General features: G+C 47.7%; 1 protein-coding gene across 4 annotated transcripts in view; it reads left to right on the top strand.

The window, feature by feature from the left end:
* KSR1 (kinase suppressor of ras 1) overlaps positions 1-22730 on the top strand; it is a 162320-nt gene extending 139590 nt beyond the window's left edge. For 2 of the 4 annotated variants that reach the window (XM_038758759.1, XM_038758757.1), the window contains 8 exons: positions 1246-1294; positions 1910-2289; positions 2975-3071; positions 5329-5462; positions 6935-7066; positions 7441-7576; positions 11181-11314; positions 13118-14041. In XM_038758759.1, coding sequence (XP_038614687.1) covers positions 1246-1294; positions 1910-2289; positions 2975-3071; positions 5329-5462; positions 6935-7066; positions 7441-7576; positions 11181-11314; positions 13118-13199 — 1144 coding nt within the window. In that variant the 3' untranslated portion in view covers positions 13200-14041. Of the gene's footprint in view, positions 1-1245; positions 1295-1909; positions 2290-2974; positions 3072-5328; positions 5463-6934; positions 7067-7440; positions 7577-11180; positions 11315-13117; positions 14042-17871 lie in introns of those variants that run through there. The other 2 variants (XM_038758760.1, XM_038758758.1) reach the window with 2 other exon arrangements.
* The last annotated feature ends 2761 nt before the right edge of the window (positions 22731-25491 follow it).

Here is a 25491-nt window from a genome sequence, read left to right on the forward strand (position 1 = left end):
CGCTGCTTATATGTGCCAAGTGCTGGGGTAGATACAGGGTAATAATAATAATGGCATTTATTAAGCACTTACTATGTGCAAAGCACTGTTCTAAGCGCTGGGGAGGTTACGAGGTGATCAGGTTGCCCCATGGGGGGCTCACAGTCTTAATCCTCATTTTACAGGTGAGGTAACTGAGGCCCAGAGAAGTGAAGTGACTTGCCCAAAGTCACACAGCTGACAATTGGCAGAGCCGGGATCTGAACCCATGACCTCTGACTCCAAAGCCCGGGCTCTTTCCACTGAGCCACGCTGCTTCAGGTGGTCCCACACAGGTCTCACAGTCGTAATCCCCATTTTTACAGATGAAGTAGCTGAGGCACAGAGAAGTTAAGTGGCTTGCCCAAGGTCATACAGCAGACAAGTGGCGGAGCCGGGATTAGAATCCACGTCCTCCGACTCCCAAGCCTATGCTCTTTCCGCTAAGCCACTCTGCTTGCCAATATAACAGATACGTTCCCTGCCCACAGTGAGCGTGAGTCAATGACCAGCACACTAAATTGCAGGGAATGTAGACCTCCCCCTGGAAGCAGAGTCTTTCTCCCTGCGAGCTCTGCAGCTTCAGAGAAGTAACGGAGATAGTAAATTTCCCCCATCCTGCTACCATTTTGAAACTGTCATGGAAAGAGTAATGGTTGAGTATCCTCATGGTGCACTGTACTGGATGCTTGGGAGGTGCAGAATAACAAAATGACCTGTTCCCTGCCTACAAGGAGCTTAAGCTCGAATAGGGGAGAGGGACATAAAAATATCTAAAGATACTGGACGGGGAACGTGACTTCTTTCAAGATCCTGGTTCATTTTGGGTGGGATGAGGAAACAGTCATGTGTCTGCCTGGAATTTTGGCCAGGGCTACGGAGGAGTGTCGAGATTTCTCATGAAGAGAAGCAGCGTGGCTCGATGGAAAGAGCACGGGCTTTGGAGTCAGAGGTCATTGGTTCTAATCCCGGCTCCGCCGATTTTCAGCTGTGTGACTTTGGGCCTCTGTTACCTCATCTGTAAAATGGGGATTAAGACTGTGAGCCCCCCATGGGACAACCTGATCACCTTGTAACCTCCCCAGGGCTTAGAACAATGCTTTGCACATAGTAAGCGCTTAATAAATGCCAACATTATTATTATTATTATTATTATTTCTCTCCCAGCTTCTAATTCTCGCAGTCCGGCCAGTCTGTCTCAAAGCCAAACCGTCTTTCTTTCCCTAGTGCCAGTGATCAGCCGAAAACTGATGCGGCTGAAGAGCATGAAGCAGAGGTGAGTGACTTTGTGGACCTCATGATGGTATCATGGGCAAGACACAACCTCCCCCTTCTCCCCACACCCCCCAAACTGCCCAGGGCATCTGGGGGCACAAAATACTGGGTCCCTGGGGCATTCAGCACAGTGCCTTGGCCCTTAGGAGGCTCAGCAGAGTCCCTGCCCCTTGGGGCACCTGTTAAAGAATAGACACGGTACCCGCTTTAAGGTCTCTATCAGAACAGGCAAACAGTCAATAGTATTTGTAGTAGCATTTGTGGAGCATCTACTTGGTGCAGTACACTGTACTGGACGCTTGTGAAGTCTAGCATAATAATAATAATAATAATAATGGTATTTGTTAAGCACTTACTATGTGCCAAGCGTGACGATGCTACATATTCCCCACCTCCAAGGAGCTCACAGTCAAATGTAGCCAACCCACACAGGTCCACATGGATGAATTGAGGAGGGGGCACAGGGTTGGGGGTATCTCAGAGGGTGTTGGGAGGTTGGTGGTTCCGAGCGGAGGAGAGCTTCCAGAGAGCCCCTCGGGCCACGATACGGGGATGGAGAGAGAGGGATGGAGTTGGGTGGCACCATGCATAGCTCCGGGCCCTGGATTCTTCCCAGGCGGAGGAACAGGAGGCCGCGAAGTCAGAGCCGGAGGACGACGAGGATGAGATCGAGGACCTGCCGAACTCGCGGCCGCCGTGGAAGGGGACCATCTCCCGCAAAGCCAGCCAGACCAGCGTCTACCTGCAGGAGTGGGACATCCCCTTTGAGCAGGTGGAGCTGGGAGAGCCCATTGGGCAGGGGCGGTGGGGCAAGGTGTACCGTGGCAAGTGGCACGGGGAGGTGGCCATCCGCCTGCTGGAGGTGGACGGCCACAACCAGGACCACCTGAAGCTGTTCAAGAAGGAGGTGATGAATTATCGGCAGACCCGCCACGAGAATGTCGTGCTCTTCATGGGGGCCTGCATGAACCCCCCGCATCTCGCCATCATCACCAGGTGAGCCAGCCCTTTTATTTATTTTTTTTTATTTATGGTATTCATTAAGCACTCACTATGTGCCACGCACTGTTCTAAGCGCTGGGATAGATACAAGGTAATCAGGTTGGACACAGTCCATATCCCACATGGGGCTGCTAGTCGTAAACCCCATTTTGCAGATGAGGTAAAGGAAGCACAGAGGAAGAGAAGTGACTTGCCCAAGGTCACCAGCAGAGAAGTGGCGGAGCCGGGACTAGAACCGAGGTCCTTCCGACTCTTTTGGCACAACACAGGCTCTCGTCCAGTCCTTCTGGCATTCTCGGTCTCGCTGGGGTCTGCTGCCATTCCACAGGCCTGCTCAGAAGTCCTGGGGGTAGTAAATGTTGATAATAATGTGACAATAGAACCAGTAGACAGTGGTTCTAATTCTGGCTCTGCCGATCACTTGCTGTGTGACCTTGGGCAAGTCACTTCACTTCTGCGCTTCAGTTGCCTCATCTGTGAAATGGGGACTTTACCAATCCGGACCTCTGGGGATGTCTGTGGGGGGATTTGCCAGCCCTGGAAATTTCAGTATTCGGTTGGGCAAGAACAGTACCTAAATGTTTCTTAAAGGAGATTTCTTAAGCCCAACATAAGGTCCCCAAGTTCAACTCCCCATCCCCGACTGGGGATTGAAAATGAGCCTTATCTTCTCCTGCAGCTTCTGCAAAGGGCGAACACTGCACTCATTTGTGAGGGATCCCAAAACGGCCCTGGACATTAACAAAACGAGACAGATTGCTCAGGAGATCATCAAGGTAAGATGACTTTTAAGGTGGCATTAGCACACAGGTCAACTCCCCAAGGATGATGCGGGGGCTCTCCGCTCCCTGACAGCGTCACTCAGTCCAGATTTCTGAGGAGATCCGAGAGCTTTCCATGATGACTGAAAAAAGACCCAGAAGGTTATTTGGAGCCTGGTGACTCTTGTCATCCTGTCCTCCTTTCTCTCCCCCCTCAAAAATACCTGTCCCCTTTTCACCCTCACCTTCAAAATATAAAGTTGGCACCCTGGTGGGTGTGTCCCTTAGAGCCAGGCAGAGCTGAGCTCAGTCAATCAGTGGTATTTATTGAGTGCTTGCTGTGTGCAGAGCACTGGACTGAGCACTTGGGAGAGTACAGTACAGTTGGTAGATGCAATCCCAGTCCTCACGGAGCTTACAGCCTAGCAGGGAAGACAAACGTTAAAAAAAATTACAGTTAGGAGAAGCCTCTGAGAATAAGGAGATAAACAGACACATACCCTGAGGTGGATAAGTATCTAAGAGCTTAGGGATATGGTCTCAAGTGCCTAGGTTCATTCATTCATTCAATTGTATTTATTGAGCGCTTACTGTGTGCAGAGCACTGGACTAAGCGCTTGGGAAGTACAAGTCGGCAACATATACAGACCCAGCAATGGGCTCACAGTCTAGAAGTGACACAGAAGGGAGAGAAATAAGAATATGGAGATGAGAGAATATTCAGGGAAAGGTTCCTGTAGAACAGGTGATTTTATTGGAACTTTGAAGATGGGTTGAGGTGGTCTGCCAGTTGTGACTAGGGAGGGGGCTCCAGGTGGAAGGGAAGATCCGAGCTAGGGGTCGATGGTGAAGAGAGATGAGAGTGAAGCACAGTGAATAGGACTGACAGGGCGCCTGATGGCTCCAAGGTAACCCAGGGCATGGGAGGGGAAACCTAAAAATGGGCCCCGTCACCAAGAATGGAAAGGTTTGCACTGGGAGAGTCCATCCTGCCTGGGAGCGCCCTACTCCTCCACGCTCCGAGGGAGCCGAATCCCGGGGAAGTTTCCCAGAAAGGCAGGGCACCCAGGGACCGTCTGGTCCGCTGGCTGTGCCGACACCCTGATTGGTCGCCAGGTGCTGCCAGCTGTAGGCTCTGTGCCACCGGGCACAGTGCGGCCCACCCCGACTCTGGAGAAAGCGCCAGCCATGTTCGGGTTTCTCGGCTGTCCGAACACCAACCAACACACCAATTGCCGGCTACTCTCCCCTGTGGGTTAGAAGTCGGCTGGCTTTAGAGGAACTTCGGGATAAAACCAAAAACATCCCAGCTGGACTTGGGAATTGAGGTGGTCAGTGGTGTGGGTAAAAGTGGGGTGAGGGGCAGCCTGTTTGGGACAGGGTTCTATTAGATCTCAGCATCTGTCCCATTGGGATGCTGTGGGGCCTGAGAGGGAGGTTCACAGCTGGGTGGGATGGATGCCTGCAGTGGCGTTGAAGCAGGGAAGGGGCCTAAATTTCTGGCTAAATCTCCCAAGACCTGACCTAAACCATAGGTTGGGCTTTACAGAGACTTTCTGATTGTCTAAGCCCCTCTGAGCTGATCCTCAGGCTTGGAGATGGAAGAGGCAGCTTCCTGTTTTTCCCTTCACTCTGCAGCAGCTGAGAGTTGTATAGTGTAAATTGTGTATGTTTTTTTAGCCTTTAGTTTGCCTTCAGATAATCCACCAGCTCTCTCCTGCAGGCCCCGAAGTTACTTGGGTTGTCATCCCAGCAGGCTGAGCCCATCCCCCGGTAATGAAACCTAAATTGGACCATTCTGCAATGATTACAGGGTGATTCCTTGGGCAGATTCAAGCTTGAAAAAGCTTGGGCATGCTGCTGTAGCGGGGAGAAAGCTGTGTTTGGGTCAGGGCAGTTGGGGAGAGGGTGTTTGTTGCCCCTACTTTGGGCAGAGTTTGGTCCGGGCCACTCTCTTGGCAGGTGACTGGAGTGACTGCTTCATGAAGGAAGTTCAGAATTGCTTAATCCAGAGTTACTTCCTTTAAGGAAGCTTACCTAACCTTGCTGTCACCTCCTGTTCTCTGCACTGACCCTTTGACCTCCCAGTAGTAGCCTGAAGTGGAAGATTTCAGGCAGAGTCGTAGATTTCAGGCAGAGTTGTACCTCTGAACCCCAGATTCCCCCAGGTGATTCTGTGGATTGAATTATACTTTCCCAAGTGGTTAGTACAGTGCTCTGCACGCAGTAAGTGCTCAATAAATACGATTGAATGTACCGATATGTCTTTCAGGGAATGGGGTATTTGCATGCCAAAGGCATCGTGCACAAAGATCTGAAATCTAAGAACGTTTTCTACGACAATGGCAAAGTGGTCATCACAGACTTCGGGCTGTTTGGGATCTCCGGCGTGGTGCGGGAAGGAAGGTGAGTGAGTTGGCTCTTGGGCTGGGCCAAGACCCAGCCCATTTTGCTCTTGAGGCTCAGCTCAGAATCCACCCGATTGGTAAAGAGTATTTATTGGATGCTCATCCTGGGTAATGCCCTTGCACTTGTTAAAGTACAGTAGAGTTGGTAGGCATGATCTTTACCTATGGGGAGCTTCTTGTGTAACTGTGGAGACAGATCCTAAAATAAATCATAGGGGGAAAACAGTAGAGTATAGTGATATGTAAATATCTGCTCTGAGGTGTGGGGGTCCTGGTATGGCCCCTCTGTACCCTTCGATCTCTGCCAGCCTCTCATTCTGCCTCCACGGAGGCTAGAAGAGTGTTGGAAGTGAGCAGGAGGGTCTTTGATTTCCACCTCCAGTCTGAGCCCCCTCAGCGAGGTTTCTCCAAACTTGGAGGTTGAGCATAAGAAGCAGAAGCAGCATGGCCTAGTGGGGAAAGCATGGGCCTTGGAGCCAGGCCCTGTACTAAACGCCAGGGTAGATCCAAGCAAATCAGATTGGACACAGTCCATATCCCATATGGGGCTCACGGTCTTAATCCGCATTTTGCAGATGAGGTAACTGAGGCACAGAGAAATGAAATGCCTTGTCCAAGGTCACTCATCTGAGCTGGGATTCGAACCCAGGTCCTCGGACTCCCAAGCCCGTGCTCTTTTCACTAGGCCATTCTGCTTCTCCTGTTTTACAGGATAAACTTGCTGCTTCCTGAGCCCGTGCAGCAAGGCCTAGCTCCTTGTCCCTTCTAATACCTTGTCCTAAGGAGGTGAAATTCAGAGCATTCATTCATTCAAACGTATTTATTGAGCGCTTACTGTGTGCAGAGCATTGTACTAAGCGCTTGGGAAGTACAAGTTGGCAACATATAGAGACGGTCCCTACCCAACAGTGGGCTCACAGTCTAGAAGGGGGAGACAGAGAACAAAACAAAACATATTAACAAAATAAAATAAGTAGAATAAATATGTACAAGTAAAATAAATAAATAGAGTAATAAATAGAGCAAACCAGGCTGTCTCAAGTGAGGTCCTCATCTCCCTCTTCTCATCTTAGAGAAGCACCATGGCTCAGTGGCTTTGGAGTCAGGGATCATGGGTTCAAATCTCGCCTCTGCCAGTTGTCAGCTGTGTGACTTCGGGCAAGTCACTTAACTTCTCTGTGCCTCAGTTCCCTCATCTGTAAAATGGGGATTAAGACTGTGAGCCCCCCATGGAACAACCTGATCTCCTTGTAACCTCCCCAGCACTTAGAACAGTGCTTTGCACTTAGTAAGGGCTTAATAAATGCCATCATCATCACTATTATTATTATTATCTCCCAGGATTGCTAAGTTTTATAGGGCCAAAAAGGTTTTCGTTCGAAAATCTGAAATGTTTGCTAAAATGAGGCTTTCTTTCTCAGTTCTCCTATGGCTTTGTTTTTCTTTCTTTCTGTTTCTGGTTTTCATCAGGCGTGAGAATGAACTGAAGCTGCCCCATGATTGGTTGTGCTATTTGGCCCCCGAGATAGTCCGGGAAATGACTCCTGGCAAGGATGAGGACAAATTGCCTTTCTCTAAAGCAGCTGACGTCTACGCGTTTGGGTGAGCTGGAGAAATCTGTCTTCCCTTCCCCGTTTGTGCTTGGGTCTACAGCCAGGGCAGTAACTCCGCAGAAAGTCCCCTTTCCCCAGTTCTCTCCTGCCGCCTCCCCTTCTCCTAGCCTCCCCTCCCCTCCTGCCTCTCGGCATGGAGATTGGCCTAGAGGAGCCAAATTCTCTAACTTGCAGCAAAATTCCTTGGGGAAAAAGTTTGGTATCTTTAAGATCTATGCTACCTGCGCCCGCCTCAAACCAATGCTGCTAATCCACTCTGCTGAAAGCTCTGTCCCTCCAGAAAATCAAGTAGGAGACCCCTGGGGAAAGCTTCACTGTATGGACGCCCGTGGGGAAGACCTCACTGTGTGGATGATATTTCAGAACGATTTGGTATGAACTCCAAGCGAGAGACTGGCCTTTCAAGAACCAAGCTGCTGAAGCCCTGATCTGGCAGATTGGAAGCTGGGAAGGTGTGAAGCAAGTTCTGGCTACAGTCAGCTTGGGGAAGGAAGTTAGTGTAAGTAAACCAAACATGGACATCTTCCCTTTTCTTAAAAAAAAAAAAAAAAACTCTTGCCAACTGGGCCTAGCTGTTGAGGAAGATACTTGATCACCTCTGAAAGAGGTGATCTTGGGATTTGAAATAAAATCATTCAAGGAAAGCCAAATGATGTTATTTAGCCTTGAGAAAAGGCCGAGTGACTTGATTACAGTCTTAAAGTATATGGTGGGAAGACAGTGTAGTAGTAATAGCCTTTATTAAGCGCTTTTTGTTGAGAACTATCCTGTGAGTGTGGAGTAGATGATCTCCATTTTCGCTGAGGACAAAGAGAAATAGCTTCAAATCGCAAGAGAGATTTAAGCTCAATCCCAGCAACCGTTTCTCCTTGATAAAGATTGGTGTGAACACCCTGAAATATCTGACCCAGAGAGACTGTAGATTCTCTGAAGACTTATAAGATTAGGGTAGGTCCCCTGGGATGGGATAAGACCCATCCTTCCTGGAGGCAGGGGGATGAAGTAAATGACTCCTTGAATATCATGTGAGTCTGAGAATTTTGTGATTCACATAAGAGCTATAAAATGAGAAAAGAAATCCGTTTCCCTCTGATTGAAACCCAGATGACTGTTGTAGTCTAAATGGGTACCCATCCTCAGGAGGGTTTGGGATCATGAAATAAACTGCTTCCCCAAAACACTAACCAGTAAACCGTGTGCCATGCAAACATAAAGCCATCTCCTCCTTTCTCCCAATTCTTTGCTTTTGAGAACCGTCTCAAGAGAATGAAACATGACACTGAATAAAATCAGGGGCCCTGAGAGTCAAAATCTCTTCTTTTTGCATATCGTATAATCCTTACAAGTCTTTTGATAACCCGGTTGCAGTTTGGGCCACCTCAGAGGAGAACAGAGAGATGACCATCACCATTCCTGGATCAGTCTAATGGTCCGTCCAGCCCAGGATTTTGTTTCCGACAGTGGCAGCTTTCCCTCTAGAAACCCATTATGAATTCACACAAGCCCTTCGTGAAACTACTGAGAGTGTTAGTGTGCTCAACTTCCTGTGGGAATGGAACCCACCGTGTGAGGAAGCGTTTCTTTTTGTTTCTTTGAGTCTCCGATTTTCAAGAGGCACTGGGGGGAATCCTTCCCTCCTCCCCGCCGCCCCATGGTGAGGTGGGATTTGGGAGACAACAATGCCACGTTTGCCCCATTCTCACCCTTCACTATCTTGTCGACTCAGGGAATGTCCCCTCTCCATCTCCATCTTTCCCGGCTGAAGTCCGTAATCTTGTGTATATCTCACTAAGAAATTTTTCTTCATGCTCCATGATCACTTTACAGTTTGCTCTCCAGCTCTGTGATGTCTTTCTGAAAGTTCACATGATCATCTCTATCCTAGACGCGGGAGTAACGTGTCTTACATAGTGGTGAAACTGCCTTTGACTTGGATTTCTACCTTCCATCTTGATGGTGCCCAGATTTCACATGGTGTCTTTAGCTGCTGCTGGACATTTGATCAGTGATTTAAATGATCAGTCCACAGAAACTCTGAGATCTGTTTCCTGAGTGGGGACTAGCAGCTCAATCTAAGCGTGCATCAATGGAGATGAAATCTACACTATTCTTTTTTTCCCCGGGTGCTTTGCCTTGCAGTTGATAATAATGATGGCATCTATTAAGGGCTTACTATGTGCAAAGCACTGTTCTAAACGCTGGGACCTCATCTCCCATCCTTCTGCCCACCACTCACGCAGCTGTTTAATAACAACCATGGTATTTAAGTGCTAATTATATACCAAGCAATGTACTAAGAGGTGGGGTTGATAGAGAAGCAGCATGGCTTAGTGGAAAGAACCCAGGCTTGGGAGTCAGAGGTCGAGGGTTCTAATTCCGGTTCTGCCACTTATCAGTTGTGTGACTTTGGGCAAGTCACTTAACTTCTCCGTGCCTCATTTATCTCATCTGTAAAATGGGGATTAAGACTGTGAGCCCCACGTGGGACAACCTTATTACCGTGTATCTACCCCAGAGTTTAGAATAGTGCTTGGCACAGAGTAAGCGCTTAACAAATACCATCATCGTCATCAAACAAGATAGAACAGTGTTCAGCGCTTAAAACAGTGCTCTGCACATAGTAAGCGCTTAACAAATGCCATCATTATTAATCAAGTTGGAAACAGTCCCTGTCCCACATGGGGCTCACAGTCTAAGCAGGAGGCTTTCCTATCGGTTATCCTCACTTGTGTGCCTTGTCACGACCAGGAAGGGCATTGTGTCGTCCGCAAACCTGGAGATTTCATAATCCAATTCCTCTCCTATGCCACTGGGGAAAATGTAGAACAAAATTAGCTTTAATAGGGGATCAACTCCATGAGGCTGATGGAGACTATCACCCCCAACCCCAGTTTCCTGTGCTGGACTCACCGTCTCCTCAGATCTCTCACGAGATCTGAGTGTTTCCAGTCAGGGCTGAGGTGATCCAGAATCAGGTTCTCTGGCTTGTTAACTCTGGGAGAGGGCAGGCTTCAAAACCTTCTGCCCCCGAATAAAATCCCTGCCGGTATTTGCCTCGGCACTAAAAAATGAAAAGTTGGCACCTATGACTCCTAGCACTTAGGCTGTGATCAGTTTTCATTTGTCTCACCACAAACAGCACTTTTTCAGGTGCTCCCAGGAGAAGTGGTAGTATTAATAGTAGCGTTTATTGATTGCCCACTCAGGACAGGACACTATACAGTTTACTGGGAAGTACAGAATGAAGAAGTGACTCGTTCCCTGCCCACAAGGAGTTTCATCTCTAATTTGAGAGACAGACATAAAAAAAATTTCAACTAGAGTGGTCAGAATAACAAATGGAATGTTCAGTTGAATAAACCTATAAGCAAGAGTTCTGAGGTTGGGTATGAATAAACTCTGAAGTGCTAGAATTTGCTGAGGGAAGTAGGTGGCTTAGGGTGCCGGGAAATTAATCGAGTCACTCTTGTTGAAGGAAGTGGTTTGGGAAAGCTGTGGTCTGCCTGTGAGTAGGGTGGAAGTTCAAAGATGGGGGAATAGTGGGAGAATCCAGAGTCTAGAAAGTTGGCTTGTGGGGAATCAGAGACAGGGAGTTATGGAATAGTGGGGTGAGTGGGGTTTATATATACATCATATATATATATGTGTTTGTGTGTATGTATGTGTGTATATACATATACACACATAAATATATAAGATGTATACATAAACCCCACTCACCCCGCTATTCCATATGTATGTATATAGAGAGAGCTCTCTATATGTGTGTATATATGTGTGTAAGCATGTATTTAAATGCTTACTATGTGTCAAGCACTGTTCTAATCACTGGGGTAGATTCAAGTTCATCAGGTTGGATGTAGTCCCTGTCCCACAAGAGACTCACACTCTGAGGGAGGGAGAAGAGGTGTTCATCATCCCCATTTTCAGGGTGGGGAAAAATGAGGCCGGAAGGGGCCGGCAAAGCAGTCCCAAGACCAGCCAGTGGAGATGGCTCTCCACAGCTGCTCCAGGGCTCAGCTTTCTCACCCAAAGGGAGGAGTGGGGTGGCAGGTCTCCCTGGGAAGTGTCCCACCACCAACCGGCCTGTGGGCCCCTTGCAGGAGATCCTGTCGGCCTGCTGGGCTCTGGACCTCCAAGAGAGACCCAGCTTCACCCTGCTGATGGAAATGTTGGAGAAACTGCCCAAACTGAACCGGCGGCTCTCCCACCCGGGACACTTCTGGAAATCAGCTGAGTAAGTACCCCATGTCCAAATCCTCCAGTAGACCCCCAGTGACCCTCCCCAACACCATGCTCACCCTACACAGCCCGGTCTCGGTTTCAGAAAGAGTCACTGTGAGTATTAACCAAAGCTAACTTTCTTCTTTTAGTACCACAGCCCACCACAGAGGAAACTTACCCTTCACTCCTAGGTTATTCATATAAAAAGAAAATCGTCCAAAACCTTCCAGGCCCAGCCTAGAGCTGCTCCCTGGGGTGTGGGGCCTGATCCCCTTTACTCACCGGATGACTTGTCATTAACGTTCTCCAAGGTTCTTCCTACCCATGACACTCTCTTCTTTTCCTGACCCAATAGCCAAGCTAGCATCATTTATCCTGTCCCTCTCAGCTATCGTTCCCTACCCTAATTCTGAGCAGTCCTTAAGATGTAAGACGGCCGTAGGCCACTCTGATGGAAATGTTCCTTGGGTTATCAGCCCTGGATACCTAGTGTCAAATCTCATCGAGATAAGGCCATCTCTTCAAAATGAGTTTAGGGGAGGTTGAAGGAAATGGGACTGAGTAATTGGGTTTCCCCAGCCCTATCCCCTCCTTGCATTTTATTACCATGGACTGAATTTATTAAGTTCCTCCTGGGTGCAAAACTCGTTGTTGGTGCTGTGGAAAGGAGAAGTGAAGATAAGATCTCTCCCTTAGAAGGACTTTATGCTATATTTAAGTTCCTTAGGCACCCCAGAGCTAGCCACAGCCTGGGATTCCCTACTGTTTAGGCCATTATTGGTTATACTTCTTTCTTCTAAACTAAAGGCTTACAAAATCCCTTTTACCCCATCAGGTTTTACAGTTTCCCCCTTTAATCTGAATGCATGGGATGGGTGGGGGTAAATCTATTGCTTTAAAAATCCATCTGTCTTAAGAGAATCACGAGTTTGAGTGCGTCTTAGGTTTGTGGAAATCCATTCATCAATAAACCAATCATACTTGTTGAGCTGTACTTGCTGTACTAAGCACTTGGAGAGTTCAGTCGCATTAGTGGCCCAGGTCGCTGTTCTCACCGAGCGTACAATCTAGTGGGCATTGAGAGATGTCAGCATTTCTTAATTCCTAAATGGTGAAGTGGTACATCGGGAGTAGCCCTAAAGTGAATACTGAAATGGGACCGGGGAGAGCGGTTTATTTTTTAATGGGCTCAATCTGTACTGAATATATGGTAATAAAGGGAGGGAGAGAAGCAGGGGAGAAAATTCTCAATCAGCCAATCAAAAAACCCATACTACAATCAGAGTGTCTGATCTGTGGAGCTGTGCAGCTAAAATCATTGCTGTCTGGATTACCCCAATTTTGACAATACGGTCAACTGTTCCAGGTTACCCAGGGAGACATTACCCATATCAAGGCCCATTAAACCAGTGTCAATGTTTTCCAACCCATTTCTGTTCATTGCAGCATTTTTTCCGCATACTGAATGTCTAACTTTCATTTTCTCTTTTCTTTTCCTCTGGGACCATCCCTCTGGGGAGTCACTTCACTTTCTCTCTCTCTCTCTCTCTCTCTCTCTCTCTCTCTCTCTCTCTCTCTCTCTCTCTCTCTCTCCTTTTTTTTTCTTTTTTTCTTTCTTTCTCCACACTTCACGGACCATCTGACTTGTCGCCTCCCTGCCTGCTCTTCTTTTCCAACCTTGTCCTTGCCACTGCACTTCCTGCCGCTCCTCCATCCACCTTCTGGGCCGGGAACTCTTCCCACCTTTCACGTCACGCTGGTTTCCGAACGGCCTGGACCGTGTCCCACCTGGCGAAATGGCGATACTTCCCCCCAGCCGCTGGCGGTCCCGCTACTACCCGAAAGGACATTATTATCAGCCAGACTTTAAGAACTTCTGTCCTGTTGTGGAGGAGTAGATTCCCTCGTGCCAATGAACACTCACCTAACCGCCCAGTCCTCTCTAAGTTTTGTTTCCTGAGGGTCTTGACGTCTCGCAAATGGAAATGATTTCCCTTTTAGCTGAAAGAACAAACTGGTGCTTAGCCAGTTGGCTGCTTTGTCGACAGCCCTTGACTGTCCTGTAACTGGGAAAAGGATCTGGACTCGTTTTGCATAGAGAAAGGGTGGGTAATGGTAAGGGTTTTTGTGGGAAAGGTGCCGCAGGATGGGAAAAAAGAGGAAGTGGGCAGTAATGGGAGCATGGACAATTTGGGAAGGGGCATAAGGCAGAAGGGATATACCCTGGGGTGGTTACCAAGCGAGGTCATGGAGTGGAGACTTCACCCTCTGGAGAGATCTGTGCCAAATAAAAGACCACCATTGGTTACAGTGGTTGAGTTATTTATCTGTTTGGAGGTAGGGGCCTGCACCAGATGAACTCTTGGAGTCTCTTCCAGGTGAATGATTCTCTGACCCTCTAGCTGAAGGACCCATTCTGCCTGAAACAAAACCCAGAAAGAGGAACTCCTCAGGCTGTTCAACAGGGGCCTGAGAAAGGGGAACCGGAACCTTGGAAATCACAAGGAGATGGTTCATAGACAGACAGGAGCGGGGGGGCCAGGGATAATTCCTCTCTCTCTCTCTCTCATGCTCACTTTATCTCTCTCGTACCTTCTCCAAGCTGTGTGGTGGGCTAAGAAATAGTTTACCAGGATCTATATCACTCACCCCTCTTAGAGAACGCTACCTAGTTGGGTAGAAAGTGAACAGCAGGAAATGCCTATCCTTTCTGCACATCCCTTTCAGCCAGTAGTGGAAAAGTGTCATTCATTAATTCATTAAATCATATTTATTGAGCGCTTACTCTGTGCAGAGCACTGTACTAAGCGCTTGGGTGAGTAGAATATAATAGACACATTCCTGCCTACAACCAACTCACAGCCTAGAGGGGGAAAAGACATTAATATAAATAGATAAATTACAGGTATATACAGATATATACAAATGTGCTGTGGGGATTGGAGGGAGGATGAATGATGGAGCAAGTAAGAGCGGCACAGAAGTGAGTGGGAGGAGAGGAGGGCTTAGGGAAGGCTTCTTGGAGGAGATGTGCTTCAATGAGGTTTTGGAGGAGGCGGGGGACAGCAATTATCTGTCTGATATGAGGAGGGAGGGCATTCCAGGCTAGAAGTAGGATGTGGGCGAGTGGTCAGCCACAAGATAGAGGTACAGTGAGAAGGTTAGAATTAGAGGAACCAAATGTGTGGGCTGGGTGGTAGGAGAGTGGTGAGGTGAGGTAGGAGGGGGCAAAGTGATTAAGAGCTTTAAAGCCAATGGTTTCCTTGAGTTGCCCTCCAGGAAGTTTTCAAGCCTTGATCATCCCCATTGTCATTCAGGACAGACTCAGCTCCTATGGTGGTTCTGGTGCTGTTATTGGAGCTGTGGCATCTAAGCTGTGTTTCAGAGCCCTCCACTGACCACCCTGCTCGGTAAATTTAATTCAAAAATGGTGAAGCAAGAAGCTTTAACTTCTGTTGCCCATTTTAAGGCAAAATCATTAAAGTTTTCTTTTGCTCTAATTATCTAAATCTTCTTGAGTTTCCGGTTTTATTTTTGGTGTGTTGAGAGCTAATTTCTCTCCAGAAAACTAGGGGGCTGATGATATCTAACATCTACACCTGTCTTTGGAATTGCCACTCACACAACCACACCTCCCTGTCTTTCCTACTATCACCTCCTTCTCCCTGACTCTTCTTGAACCTTATTTGGAAAAGCTTTGGCAATAACACCCAATTCCATATAGGAGTAGCCAATTAAGGTGAGGAGTCAGTGTCATCTTTTCCTCATTGGTGTTTACTGAAGGCCAGCTGTGTGCAGAGCACACTCAGAGAAGCAGCCTGGCTCAGAGGAAAGAGCCCGGGCTTTGGAGTCAGAGGTCATGGGTTCAAAACCCGGCTCCGCCAATTGTCAGCTGTGTGACTTTGGGCAAGTCACTTAACTTCTCTGTGCCTCAGTTACCTCATCTGTAAAATGGGGATTAAGACTGTGAGCCCCCCGTGGGACAACCTGATCACCTTGTAGCTTCCCCAGTGCTTAGAACAGTGCTTTGCACGTAGTAAGCGCTTAATAAATGCCATCATCATTATTATTATTATTACTCAGTTGTTAGGAGGGCAGTATACAACTTAAAGTCACAGTCCCTGCCCCCAAGAAGCTTGTAGGCGAGTGGAATTTTCTTTGGGGGTAGCTCTCGCCCGACATATACTACTTGATTGATGCCCCAGCTTATTCTTGACATTGGCCTCTTGAGATTCACCTCTCCGGTGCTCCTCCCAGACACTGGGATTCCTTCCTGCCATTCACCTTCTCCCACTAAAAGCTGATGCTCACAGCTCCACATCTTCGGCCCCGGTAAGGTATGGCCAAAAGCATCTGGCAGTGAAGCATGATGGAATACCTCCCACAAAGGCACACTGAAAGAGGTGACAATTAGGACAGTTTGAGTTGCTTCATAGGAAATGCACTCACAGTGAAAATGTTGCACTGTAGAAAGCCACATGTGAAAGCTACTGTGAAGCCGCTGTGAAAGCCACATCCCTGAGCCACCAAAATGGCTAATTTCACCTCATGAAATCCTGGTTCTCAGTTCGGCTCTCCTCCCCCAAACTCATTCAGCCACAGAGTTGCAGCTCATTTGACTGCCAATTTGGGTTCTAATCCTAGAATTCTCCTGGTCAGACAAACCCTCTGAAGAAACCAAAATCACACATCCACACAGATCCACTCAGACTGCCAATAATATCCCATTAATTTTTTTCACCTGGTTAACATTTTGTTTTGCTCTCTGGCAGTCCACCCAGGGCAACAGAGCAAAGGGTGTCAAAAGTAGTTCATTTTGCTACTACTTCACTTCCCAGGCAGAGAGCAAGCTAGTGAGAAAAATGTGTGTGGAGGCTGGTAAATGTCTGACTGGATTATGGGGTCTTATTTGATCATCATCATCATCATCAATCGTATTTATTGAGCGCTTACTGTGTGCAGAGCACTGTACTAAGCGCTTGGGAAGTACAAATTTGCAACATATAGAGACAGTCCCTACCCAACAGTGGGCTCACAGTCTAAAAGGGGGAGACAGAGAACAAAACCAAACATACTAACAAAATAAAATAAATAGAATAAAAAATAATAAATAATAAATAAATAATAAAAAATAAAATAAATAAATTTGTTGCAAGCCCTGAGCTGGGAGGAACCTCCAAGTTCGGGTGGGGAGCAAACGTGCACTTTGGGAGCAATAACTCCACACTGCTGAGGGGTGCAGGCTTCTTAAGCGCTTAGTACAGTGCTCTGCACATAGTAAGCGCTCAATAAATACGATTGATTGATTGATTTTGGGCTGCCAGACCCCCCAGAAGCTGATGGACAGCAAGCAGCAGAGCCAGGCAGACTCAGAAAGCCCCAATTTTGTCACTTGTCTTGAGTGACTCCAGAGAAAACCTCCTTTCATCCAACCAGCTAGCGGCCAGGAGAGAAGTAAGAGTTGGCTTCTAGGAACACAGGCTCAATTTAGAACTGTTGCTATCTCAGGGACTTTTTAAATTGCATTTGTTAAGCGCTTACTATGTACCAGGCACTGTCCTAAACACTGGGACAGATACAAGCTAATCAGGTTGTCCCACATGGGCCTCACAGTCTTAATCCCCATTTTAAAGATGAGGTAACTGAGGCACAGAGAGGTTAAGCGACGTGCCCAAGGTCACACAGCAGAAAAGTGGCAGAGCTGGGATTAGAACCCAAGTCCTTTTGACTCCTAAAGGCCATGCTCTCTTTTGAGCCATTCAGCCACCAACCTCAGTTTCTTTCCAAGTGCAGCATGGGAACGTGAGGAAGGTTGATCCATCAATCAGTGGCATTTTTTGAACTCTTCCTGTGTGTAGAACACTGTACTAAGCGCTTGGGCGAGGACAGTGCAATGGAATTGGTAGATATGTACCCTTCCCACAGGGACCTTAAAGTCTAAAGGGGGATAGAGACATCATCATCATCAATCGTATTTATTGAGCGCTTACTATGTGCAGAGCACTGTACTAAGCGCTTGGGAAGTACAAATTGGCAACATATAGAGACAGTCCCTACCCAACAGTGGGCTCACAGTCTAAAATAACATTAAAATAACATCCCCTGGGAACGGATCAATTTATCAGAGCAATTTATCTAGAAGGCTGGGTGGAGAGAGCAGGGGCCCTGGGAGTCAGGAATATCACATACTTGTCCCCACTCTACCGCCTCCCTCCTGGGTAAGTCCTTAATCTCTTTGTGCCTCAGTTTCCTTATCTGTCAAATTGGCATGAAACATCTGTTCTCCCTCCCACTTAGGCCTGTGATCTCATGTGGGACAGGGACCGTGCCTGATCTATCTCATATCTCAAAGAAAATTTGTTAATTCTCTGTTGTTCTTTCTCATGCTCAGCTGCCGTCACACTTCCCCCCGCTTAATTCCAAATGTCGGGCTTTGAAAACTAACGCCCTGTTCCAGCTCGTGTGCGGGAACAGCACTATTTCTAACGTTCGTGTCCCGCAGCTTCCCTGGCTACTAACTCTCTCTGACTGTGTGTTGTGTTTTTGTTTCTTTCTGTTTTCTTTTTATAGGTTGTAGCTCCTGGGCTGCCTTGCATGTCCCCACAGGGGTTTTCTTCTAATCGACAAACTTGGAGCGATTACCTCTTCTATTAAATGCAAACTCAGATTGTGCTCTAATTCGGGTGACGTAATCTGCACTTCTCTGAATCCTTCCTCGTGACTCTGTTTCTCAGTCATCCTTCCCTCTCTCTGTACGCTTGAGTAGCTCTTTTCTGTTGGGAAATCACTCTGCACTAGCTCCGGGGGATTCTGAGTACCTGGGATTCTCCTGGATGTGAGTTACTGCACTCGGCCGCAACTGAGCACCACGAGCCTGAACTGTCTCATTTTTAGTAGATGCCGGTTGAGTAAATCTTGGGGTAGAGGGGGCGAACGTTGTCCAGGCAGAGAATGTGGGCCCTTGCCAAATACGCAGTTCCTCCCAGAATGGCCTACAGTGGTCTGTGAGCTTATTGTGGGCAGGGAATGTGTCTGCTTATTGTTATACTGTACTCTCCCAGTCGCTTAGTACAGTGCTTTGCACACAGTAAGCACTCAATAAATATGATTGAAAGAGTGAATCAGCTGCACCTCATTTACAGAATCACCAAATGGGAGTTTTCCCAGTAGAATCCCCCCCTGTATTTGCTGCTTTCCCCCACCTGACCTTTGCGGGCTTTTAAGCTTGAAAATTTGTCTTTCAAAGGGCAGCCCCTCTGTTGGCACAGTATTCCAATGCCAGACAGGTCAAAGGGACCACTCTGTTGTTTTTGAGCTTCTGTATGCCCAGAGTGCCACTTCTGAGCAAGGAGAGAAGTGTTTGCTTCCTTTGCCCTCTTACCAACTGAGTGGACAGAGCTTGGTGTAGACTTGGTTCTGGGACCTGGTTGTTCAGTGTCTTCAGAAGTTTTCTTTTTGGATCCCCTACCCTCACCTCTCCGCCCCCAGTCGGGTCTGCTCTAGTTGGAGAAGAGTGGAGGTATAGCCCACCTATTGTCAGGAGGACCAGGCCCAAAGGAAGGGCAGCAGAGTGGGGCCTGGCCACTGGAGCTAGCCCTCATCTCCTGCCCTGTCCATTTCCTGGCTGAATTGAGAAATACCCTTGCCATGGATCGGGGACCTCAATTACTCTTGGACTGGTCTGGCTCCTCAGAGGACTAACTGCTGGACTGTTGGAAAAATGCAAACCCTCCTGGTTGGGAGTTTCTCCGTTGCAGAAGCATCGGCGGAGATGTAACTCACTCTTTTTTCCTCTTTGCAGCATTAACAGTAGCAAAGTTGTGACCCGATTTGAAAGGTTTGGTTTGGGCAGCCTGGAGTCCAGTAACCCAAAGATCTAGCCTGGCGTGCAGTTGTCTTATGGCTGGTTTGGTGTGTGTGTATGTGTGGTGTGTGTGTGTATGTTTAAAAAAAGAAAAAGAAAAAAGACTTCCCGCAAACAACAGAACACCTTCCTGGATGCCAACCAACAAGGAAAGCGAGGAAGGCGTACCCTGAAGATTTACCGACATCTATTAAAACTGATTGAACATGTGTGTTCGAATGTTGGTTCCCGAAGTTGGGAGTTGTGCAAACCACCCCCCTCCCTCCCCTCCCTGTGTTATTTAAAAACTGTTTACATGTATGTTTTTGTGAGTGACTTTGTATTTGATAATAATAAAGGTGACGAGCTTATTGGACCTGAGCCCTGAGGCGGATCTGGAAACAGTGCGGTGCATCATTCCCGGCTCCCCCTTGGGAGTTTCCCAAGGTGCTCAGAAGCCAGGGCCGATGGCAGAAAGGACTTGGAATCTGGGCACCTCTCCAAGGATTGGGAATTTCTTTAGAGTGTGGTTTCAGGAGGATTTGGACTCTGTTCCTCATGGGCCTGGAAACGGGAGGGCTGGAGGGATTGGCAACCCGCTCGGGCTGCCCAAAGCCAACTCCCGAGCGCTAACGCCCCTTTTCTGAGCTGCCCTGGGAGGCTGGTGAGTCCAGAGAGCCGTTTGATCTTCCAACTTGGTCAGTGACTCCGGAGCCCAGGAGATGCCACCGGGCCATGAGGCTTTGGCCCTGGCTTCAGAGGCGCCCTAGGGCTCCGCTGATTTGGCAAGGAAGGCTCACTGTAGAACACTACATAGTTCCTGGCCATTGGCATCCAGTGTCTTTGGCATTAAGAAGTGCTTGGGGTGGTTTAGAGAGGTTGAGGCACAATGTGTCCCCACAGCCTAGGTCTCCCAATGAAGGGAGGAACCATCCAAGTGGAAACAGTTTTGGCCTTTCCACTGGGCCTTACGGGAACCATGAGAATCCCCTCTCAGCTTGGTGGTCTATGTTTCCGTGGCACTGAGAACCTGGGGTGTTTGCAGAGATCCAATTCATTTGGGGCCTGCCTCCCTTCTGGATCACTGGAAGGCCTGACTTTTTGGGTCTTCTGCCTGGAACTGGGTCAAAGAGAATCCCAGTGTCCAAAGGGGATTGGGAAGGAGCCATAAAACCTCAAAGGCAGGGGAGGACAAGAGGGATTCCACTCTGAGTTTTGAAGGCACAAAGCCGGGAGGGCCTTTTGGGGTTGGGGTGAAGAGCGTCCAGGTAATACAAGCTCTTTCTAGTAGAGGTGGGACTGAATTGGGATCCATTTTTGAGAACTACCTCTGCCCTCACTAAGAAGTTCTAAAATGGGAGGAAAAATGGAAGCAAGTAGGAAATGATGTAGAGAAAGAAGGTAGGGAGAAATTGTGGGGATCAGGAAGCGGGATGGGACTCTAAGTCCTTGAGAGGTTTCTTCTCCAAGGACTTTCAGCTCAGCCCAAACTCCTCTCTGGACTATGACCTAAAGCCCCTCTGCCTTGGCACTGAAAGAATCAGGAAGTTCTGCCAACCAGTCTTCAGGAATTTTATTTTCCAGGTGCCTTTGCAGCCACCCACGTCCTGCCTTGGTTCCCATTCTCTTGAGTTTATACTGTGCAGTACCAGGCTCCCAACTAATCCTTAGTTGGGAAGTGTAGAGTGGTAACAGCAGATCCCATTCCAGGACACATGACGTGGAAGTTTTGTGCAATGTGTTTTGTTTTTTTTTAAACTTGGGCCAAAGAAATTTTGCCCCAATTCTCTGATGAGAAAGATGTCCTGTGACCCGAAACCCGTGATCTACCGTCCTCCAATCAGAAATTTTGAAGAGATATCCTGAAAGGCACCAAGCACTTGTGGAAGACCAGTTGGCAGAATTTCCATGCACCGTTTCACACACTGGATGTTGTTATTGTGCTCAGCCTTAAATCTGATGAGGCCCAGTTTTCTGCTCTGAACTCATTGAGTTGAAATTGGAAGGCTTCTAAGGTAGGCCTTGAACTGTGTGTCTTTCTCTTCTTTATGAGGTTTCAGTCTCCCCCTCTAGACTGTAAGCTCGTTGTGGGTCGGGAATGTATCTGTTATATTGTACTCTCCCAAGCGCTTGGTACAGTAAGCTCCGCACACAGTAGGCGCTCAGTAAAGACGACTGACTGACTGACAAGTTGAGTTCCTGATCTGTAGCCTGTCAGGGCCCGAACCCACGGGTGATGGTGGTGGGTCTGGAGGTGAGGCGGAGGTCAGAAAGCCTCTTAGCTTCCGTTGCTCAGCTGGGCTGACAGTAGGGCCTGGTTTGCTCCTGTTAGCCCATGGAGCTATTTTGCCTCCCCTCTCTCTGATCACAGTCAGTTTCCTGATCATCCCCAGAGCAAGAGCAGATGGAGGCTCCGAAAGCCAATCCGGCCGGTCCGTTCTGCCCAGCATCGAACCCTTGATGGCGGGGGCAGAAATGAATGTAGCATTTTCTCTTTTGGATCTGGACAGACCACAGACCGTGCTGGGTATCTGAGGCTGCGGTTCCTCACACAAAAGTCTTGAACGTAAGGTAGTTTGGAGTTGGTTGCTGAGTGTTGCATCAAGGTACTTAAATGCTCCATCACCCCCACTTCTGGTTTTTTTCCCCCTCCTTCTGCCAACTTATATTTTTTGTAGCAAAGGACCCTTTACTCGTCGCTTTCATGTTTTAAAGTAACTGTGAATCGAAGTGAACAAAGCGCCCCTTGCCATCTCTGTTCCTGTCAGTCTTGGTCAGAAACAACTGAAGGATGGGTGTTTACTGTGAATCTTAGCCGCACGAAACAGCCAACTCCAGCCTCTGAAATGGGGTGCTGGGATGGTCCATCGCCATGCCGGCAGTTTTCAAGGTCGCTGTAACTGTGTGACGGGCCAGTGTTCACTGGGAGTCTCAGAGGCAGAATTTAAAGTTGGGAGTCCCCCAAGACTTTCTCACTTGAAGTAGCCGCCTACAAGGTATAAATTCAGTAGCCCAGTGCCCTCTTGCCAGCCACCCTGAAGGAAATTGGTGTGTGTTTCACCTCCCCAGTGTCTTGCACCCTGCCAGGTTGTTTTTCCTCAAATGCCTTGGGCTTGTCAGAGGCGTCCGTTTTCCTTCTAAATATTTGTGAGGCAACCGAGTCTTTCTGCTGCGTCTGATTCCTGTTTGTAATTCTTCCCCTCCTGCTATAGGGAGGGAGTGACCGGCCCTCTAAGACTGTATTGTTTTCAGATGTGTAAATGTGAAATTGTTCCGGGGGCTGTACAATACTGCTGTATTAGCTAAGATTGCACCGGAGTGTATAAATGGAGTGTCTGATGGTATGATAAATATGGAACTGTTTTCTTTTTGAATGTGATGTAAAATTTGTACAGTAAAAATTTTTATATTTTCTATCAACTGAGTTTGTCTTCCAGAACTGCTATTAATTTAATTAAAATGGTTAGTATTAACAAGTGTGCTGTATTAGTTTATGCAACTGGCAAGAGTGTGCTCTCTGCTAATGAAATTCTGGATGTCTGGGGTTGTTTTCAGTGAATAAATTTTCCGCTCTCAGTAAAAGGAAGTCGTTGTTTGGGATTTTGTCTCTCTGTTTCGCTTTCTGTCTCAGCCTATACTGACCGAGTATTAGCTGTTGGAGGAGGAATGTGGGACGAGGTATCAGTGATATTTACTGAGCACTTAGTTTGTGCAGAACACTGTACTAAGCACTTGGGAGAGTACAGTACAACGTGGTAAGGGAAGGATATCTTCGATGAAGTGGGAAAAGGGTAGCATCTTGAAGAGGTTGTCAGGTTCTCATTTTGAGGGGCTGGGGCCCTCTGACTTGTCTGCAGATGTCGGGGTAGGGCAGAGTGGGTGAGCGCTTTCACTGTTCTCACACGATGGTCTCACGCTTAACAGTGACCAGGTTAAGTTTTGAAGAGTAATTGTTTTAAAAATGCTTTGCCCATCCTCTCTGCCCCCTCACCTGAGGGACTGTTTCTGTCTGGCAGCGGCAGAATCTCTTAAAAACATTTCTGGCTAATTGGAAAGGTGAGTGAAGGGCGTTGAAGATTTCAGACGATTTATGGAATTATCCACAAAACATTTTGCCACCTTAACCGTCTTCAAATTACCATAATTCAACTATAGGTATAAACCACATTGATGATGATATACTCTCACTTCGGGAATCAGTCATATTTATTGAGTGCTTACTTTGTGCAGAGCTCTGTACTAAACAGTCGGGAGAGTATAATAGACAAATTCCCTACAAGGAGCTTACAATCTAGAAAGGGAGACAGACATTAAAATAAATTATAGATACATACCTAAGTGAATGATGGTTGAACCTTGGGCTGAAGACTTCAGGCATAATGACCTGTATAAATTTATAAACCTATTATAGGATCCGTTCCAGAACTTCTGGTTAGGCAATGTGAAATTCCTTTAGGTATTAGATACTGTAATGATACATATTTTTAGTGTTTACTCTTTAGTAAAGTTATTAGTGAACATCACAATATTATAGCATACTCTTTTCAGTGGTTACCCAACCAATTCGGGATAGGATCGACCAGATCCTCGATTCGAAAGCAGGAAATTTTCACTTATTTATTAATCTCCACTCCCATCCTGGAAGACTAGCGGTCCGAGGGCTTGACCTGTGTGAAAGCCTGCTTTGTTCCCTTGAATTTAGAGGCAACTGGCCTAGTGGAAGGAGCTCGGGACTGGGAGTCTGGACACCTGGGTTCTATTCCGGGCTCCGCCCCATGCTGGATGACCTAGGGCAAGTCACTTAACTTCTCTGATGATAAAATACCTGCTGGCCTTCTTGGATCGGGATCCCCAGGTGGGACAGGGATTGTGCCCCCTTGTGATTATCTTCATTCATTCAATCGTATTTATTGAGCACTCAGTGTGAGCTGAGCACTGTACTAAGTACTTAGAAAGTACAATTCGGCAACAGATAGAGACAATCACTACCCAATAACGGGCTCACAGTCTGGAAGATTATCTTGTCTCCATCCCAGTGCTCAACCCACAGTAAGGGCTTAATAAGTACCGTTGTTACTCCGATTGACCCTCCTTCCTGCCTCCTTCTTGGCTGCCCTGTGGGGACTCCTTGCTTCCTCATATTTGGCTCATTCCCCAGTGGAAAGCTTTGCTCTCTGTCCCTTTTGACCTGCCTTGGCGACCGCTCGTCGTCCCTCAGAGGAACCATTGCTAGCTGTCCTCCCACCTGTCCCTTCCGCATGGAAGGAGTGGGTGGGGGAAGCAGGGGCTTCCCAAAACCCGTCCCTTCTGTGGGGCCCAGTGGCTGCAGGGTCACCTCTGGTAGCCCATCCTCTTCTGATGCCCCTGAACACAGGTGGCCACCATTGGGAACCAGTGGGGGAGAGTGAGGGGAAGGTCCAGGCCGGCCAGAAGGGAAGCCTAAGGGGTGGGGGGAGGTTGGAGTTGGGGAGGGGGGCTCAGAGCTGGGTCCAGCCAACTCCCACCCCTTGGTTGGCACCCCAGTTAACATGAAGAGGAGCTATAAGTGGATTACTAGCCTTTGAGAGAGACTGTGGAGATAGAAACTTGTTCTGCCGATCGAGGCTTTTCAATTTGGGCGACACATCTGCCCAACTCAGGTTACGTTAGCAGCCTTTTTTCTTAAAGCTCAGTGAGCAGGCAAACTCCTGAACCTCTTTGTGCACTTTTGGACTCCCCTCCGTAGCTCAGTTTTTTGGTGGTGGTGTTGTGTTTTTTTTTGAAAACGGATGCAAGGTGAAGAAATTCTAACTGCTCTATCTGCTTCAGCATATTATTGCAATGATGTGCTGGATTGTGAAACTTCAGTAAGGTCTTTGCTGAAGGCAATTAACTCATCGGGTCTGCATAACCTATTCAAAGTCGCCACCTCAGTTCAAGCGCTTCTTTGGTCATCTGCTCCGGAGCCTCCAATGCCTTGAAAATCAGGCAACTGCGAGCAGACAGTGGAAGGATGTGAATGGTGCCGTGCAAATCACCGCTACTTGCTGCAAAAATAACGAGCACATGTCGTGGTGGAGGCAGACCATAGCTTCTCCGTCTACCATTGGTATTTGAGCAGCTCTCATCAGGAATCAGAAAAGGAGCATTAATGTATTTTTGTGGTCAAAGTGGGTAGGTATATAAGAGATGTGAAAGTTACCTTCGCTTTCACGAATGCAGTCTCACTCTCGGCCATATTGTCTTCAAACAGAAGGACATTGCTACTATGATGCCCGGGCAGTCAATTCTATCACATGAAGTTGTGTACTCTCCTACACAGTCAGTACAGTGCTCTGAACATAGTAAGTATTCAATAAATATGATTG

This window comes from Tachyglossus aculeatus, chromosome 17 (assembly GCF_015852505.1).
Source record: "Tachyglossus aculeatus isolate mTacAcu1 chromosome 17, mTacAcu1.pri, whole genome shotgun sequence".
In the NCBI taxonomy this organism is placed as follows: Eukaryota; Metazoa; Chordata; class Mammalia; order Monotremata; family Tachyglossidae; genus Tachyglossus; species Tachyglossus aculeatus.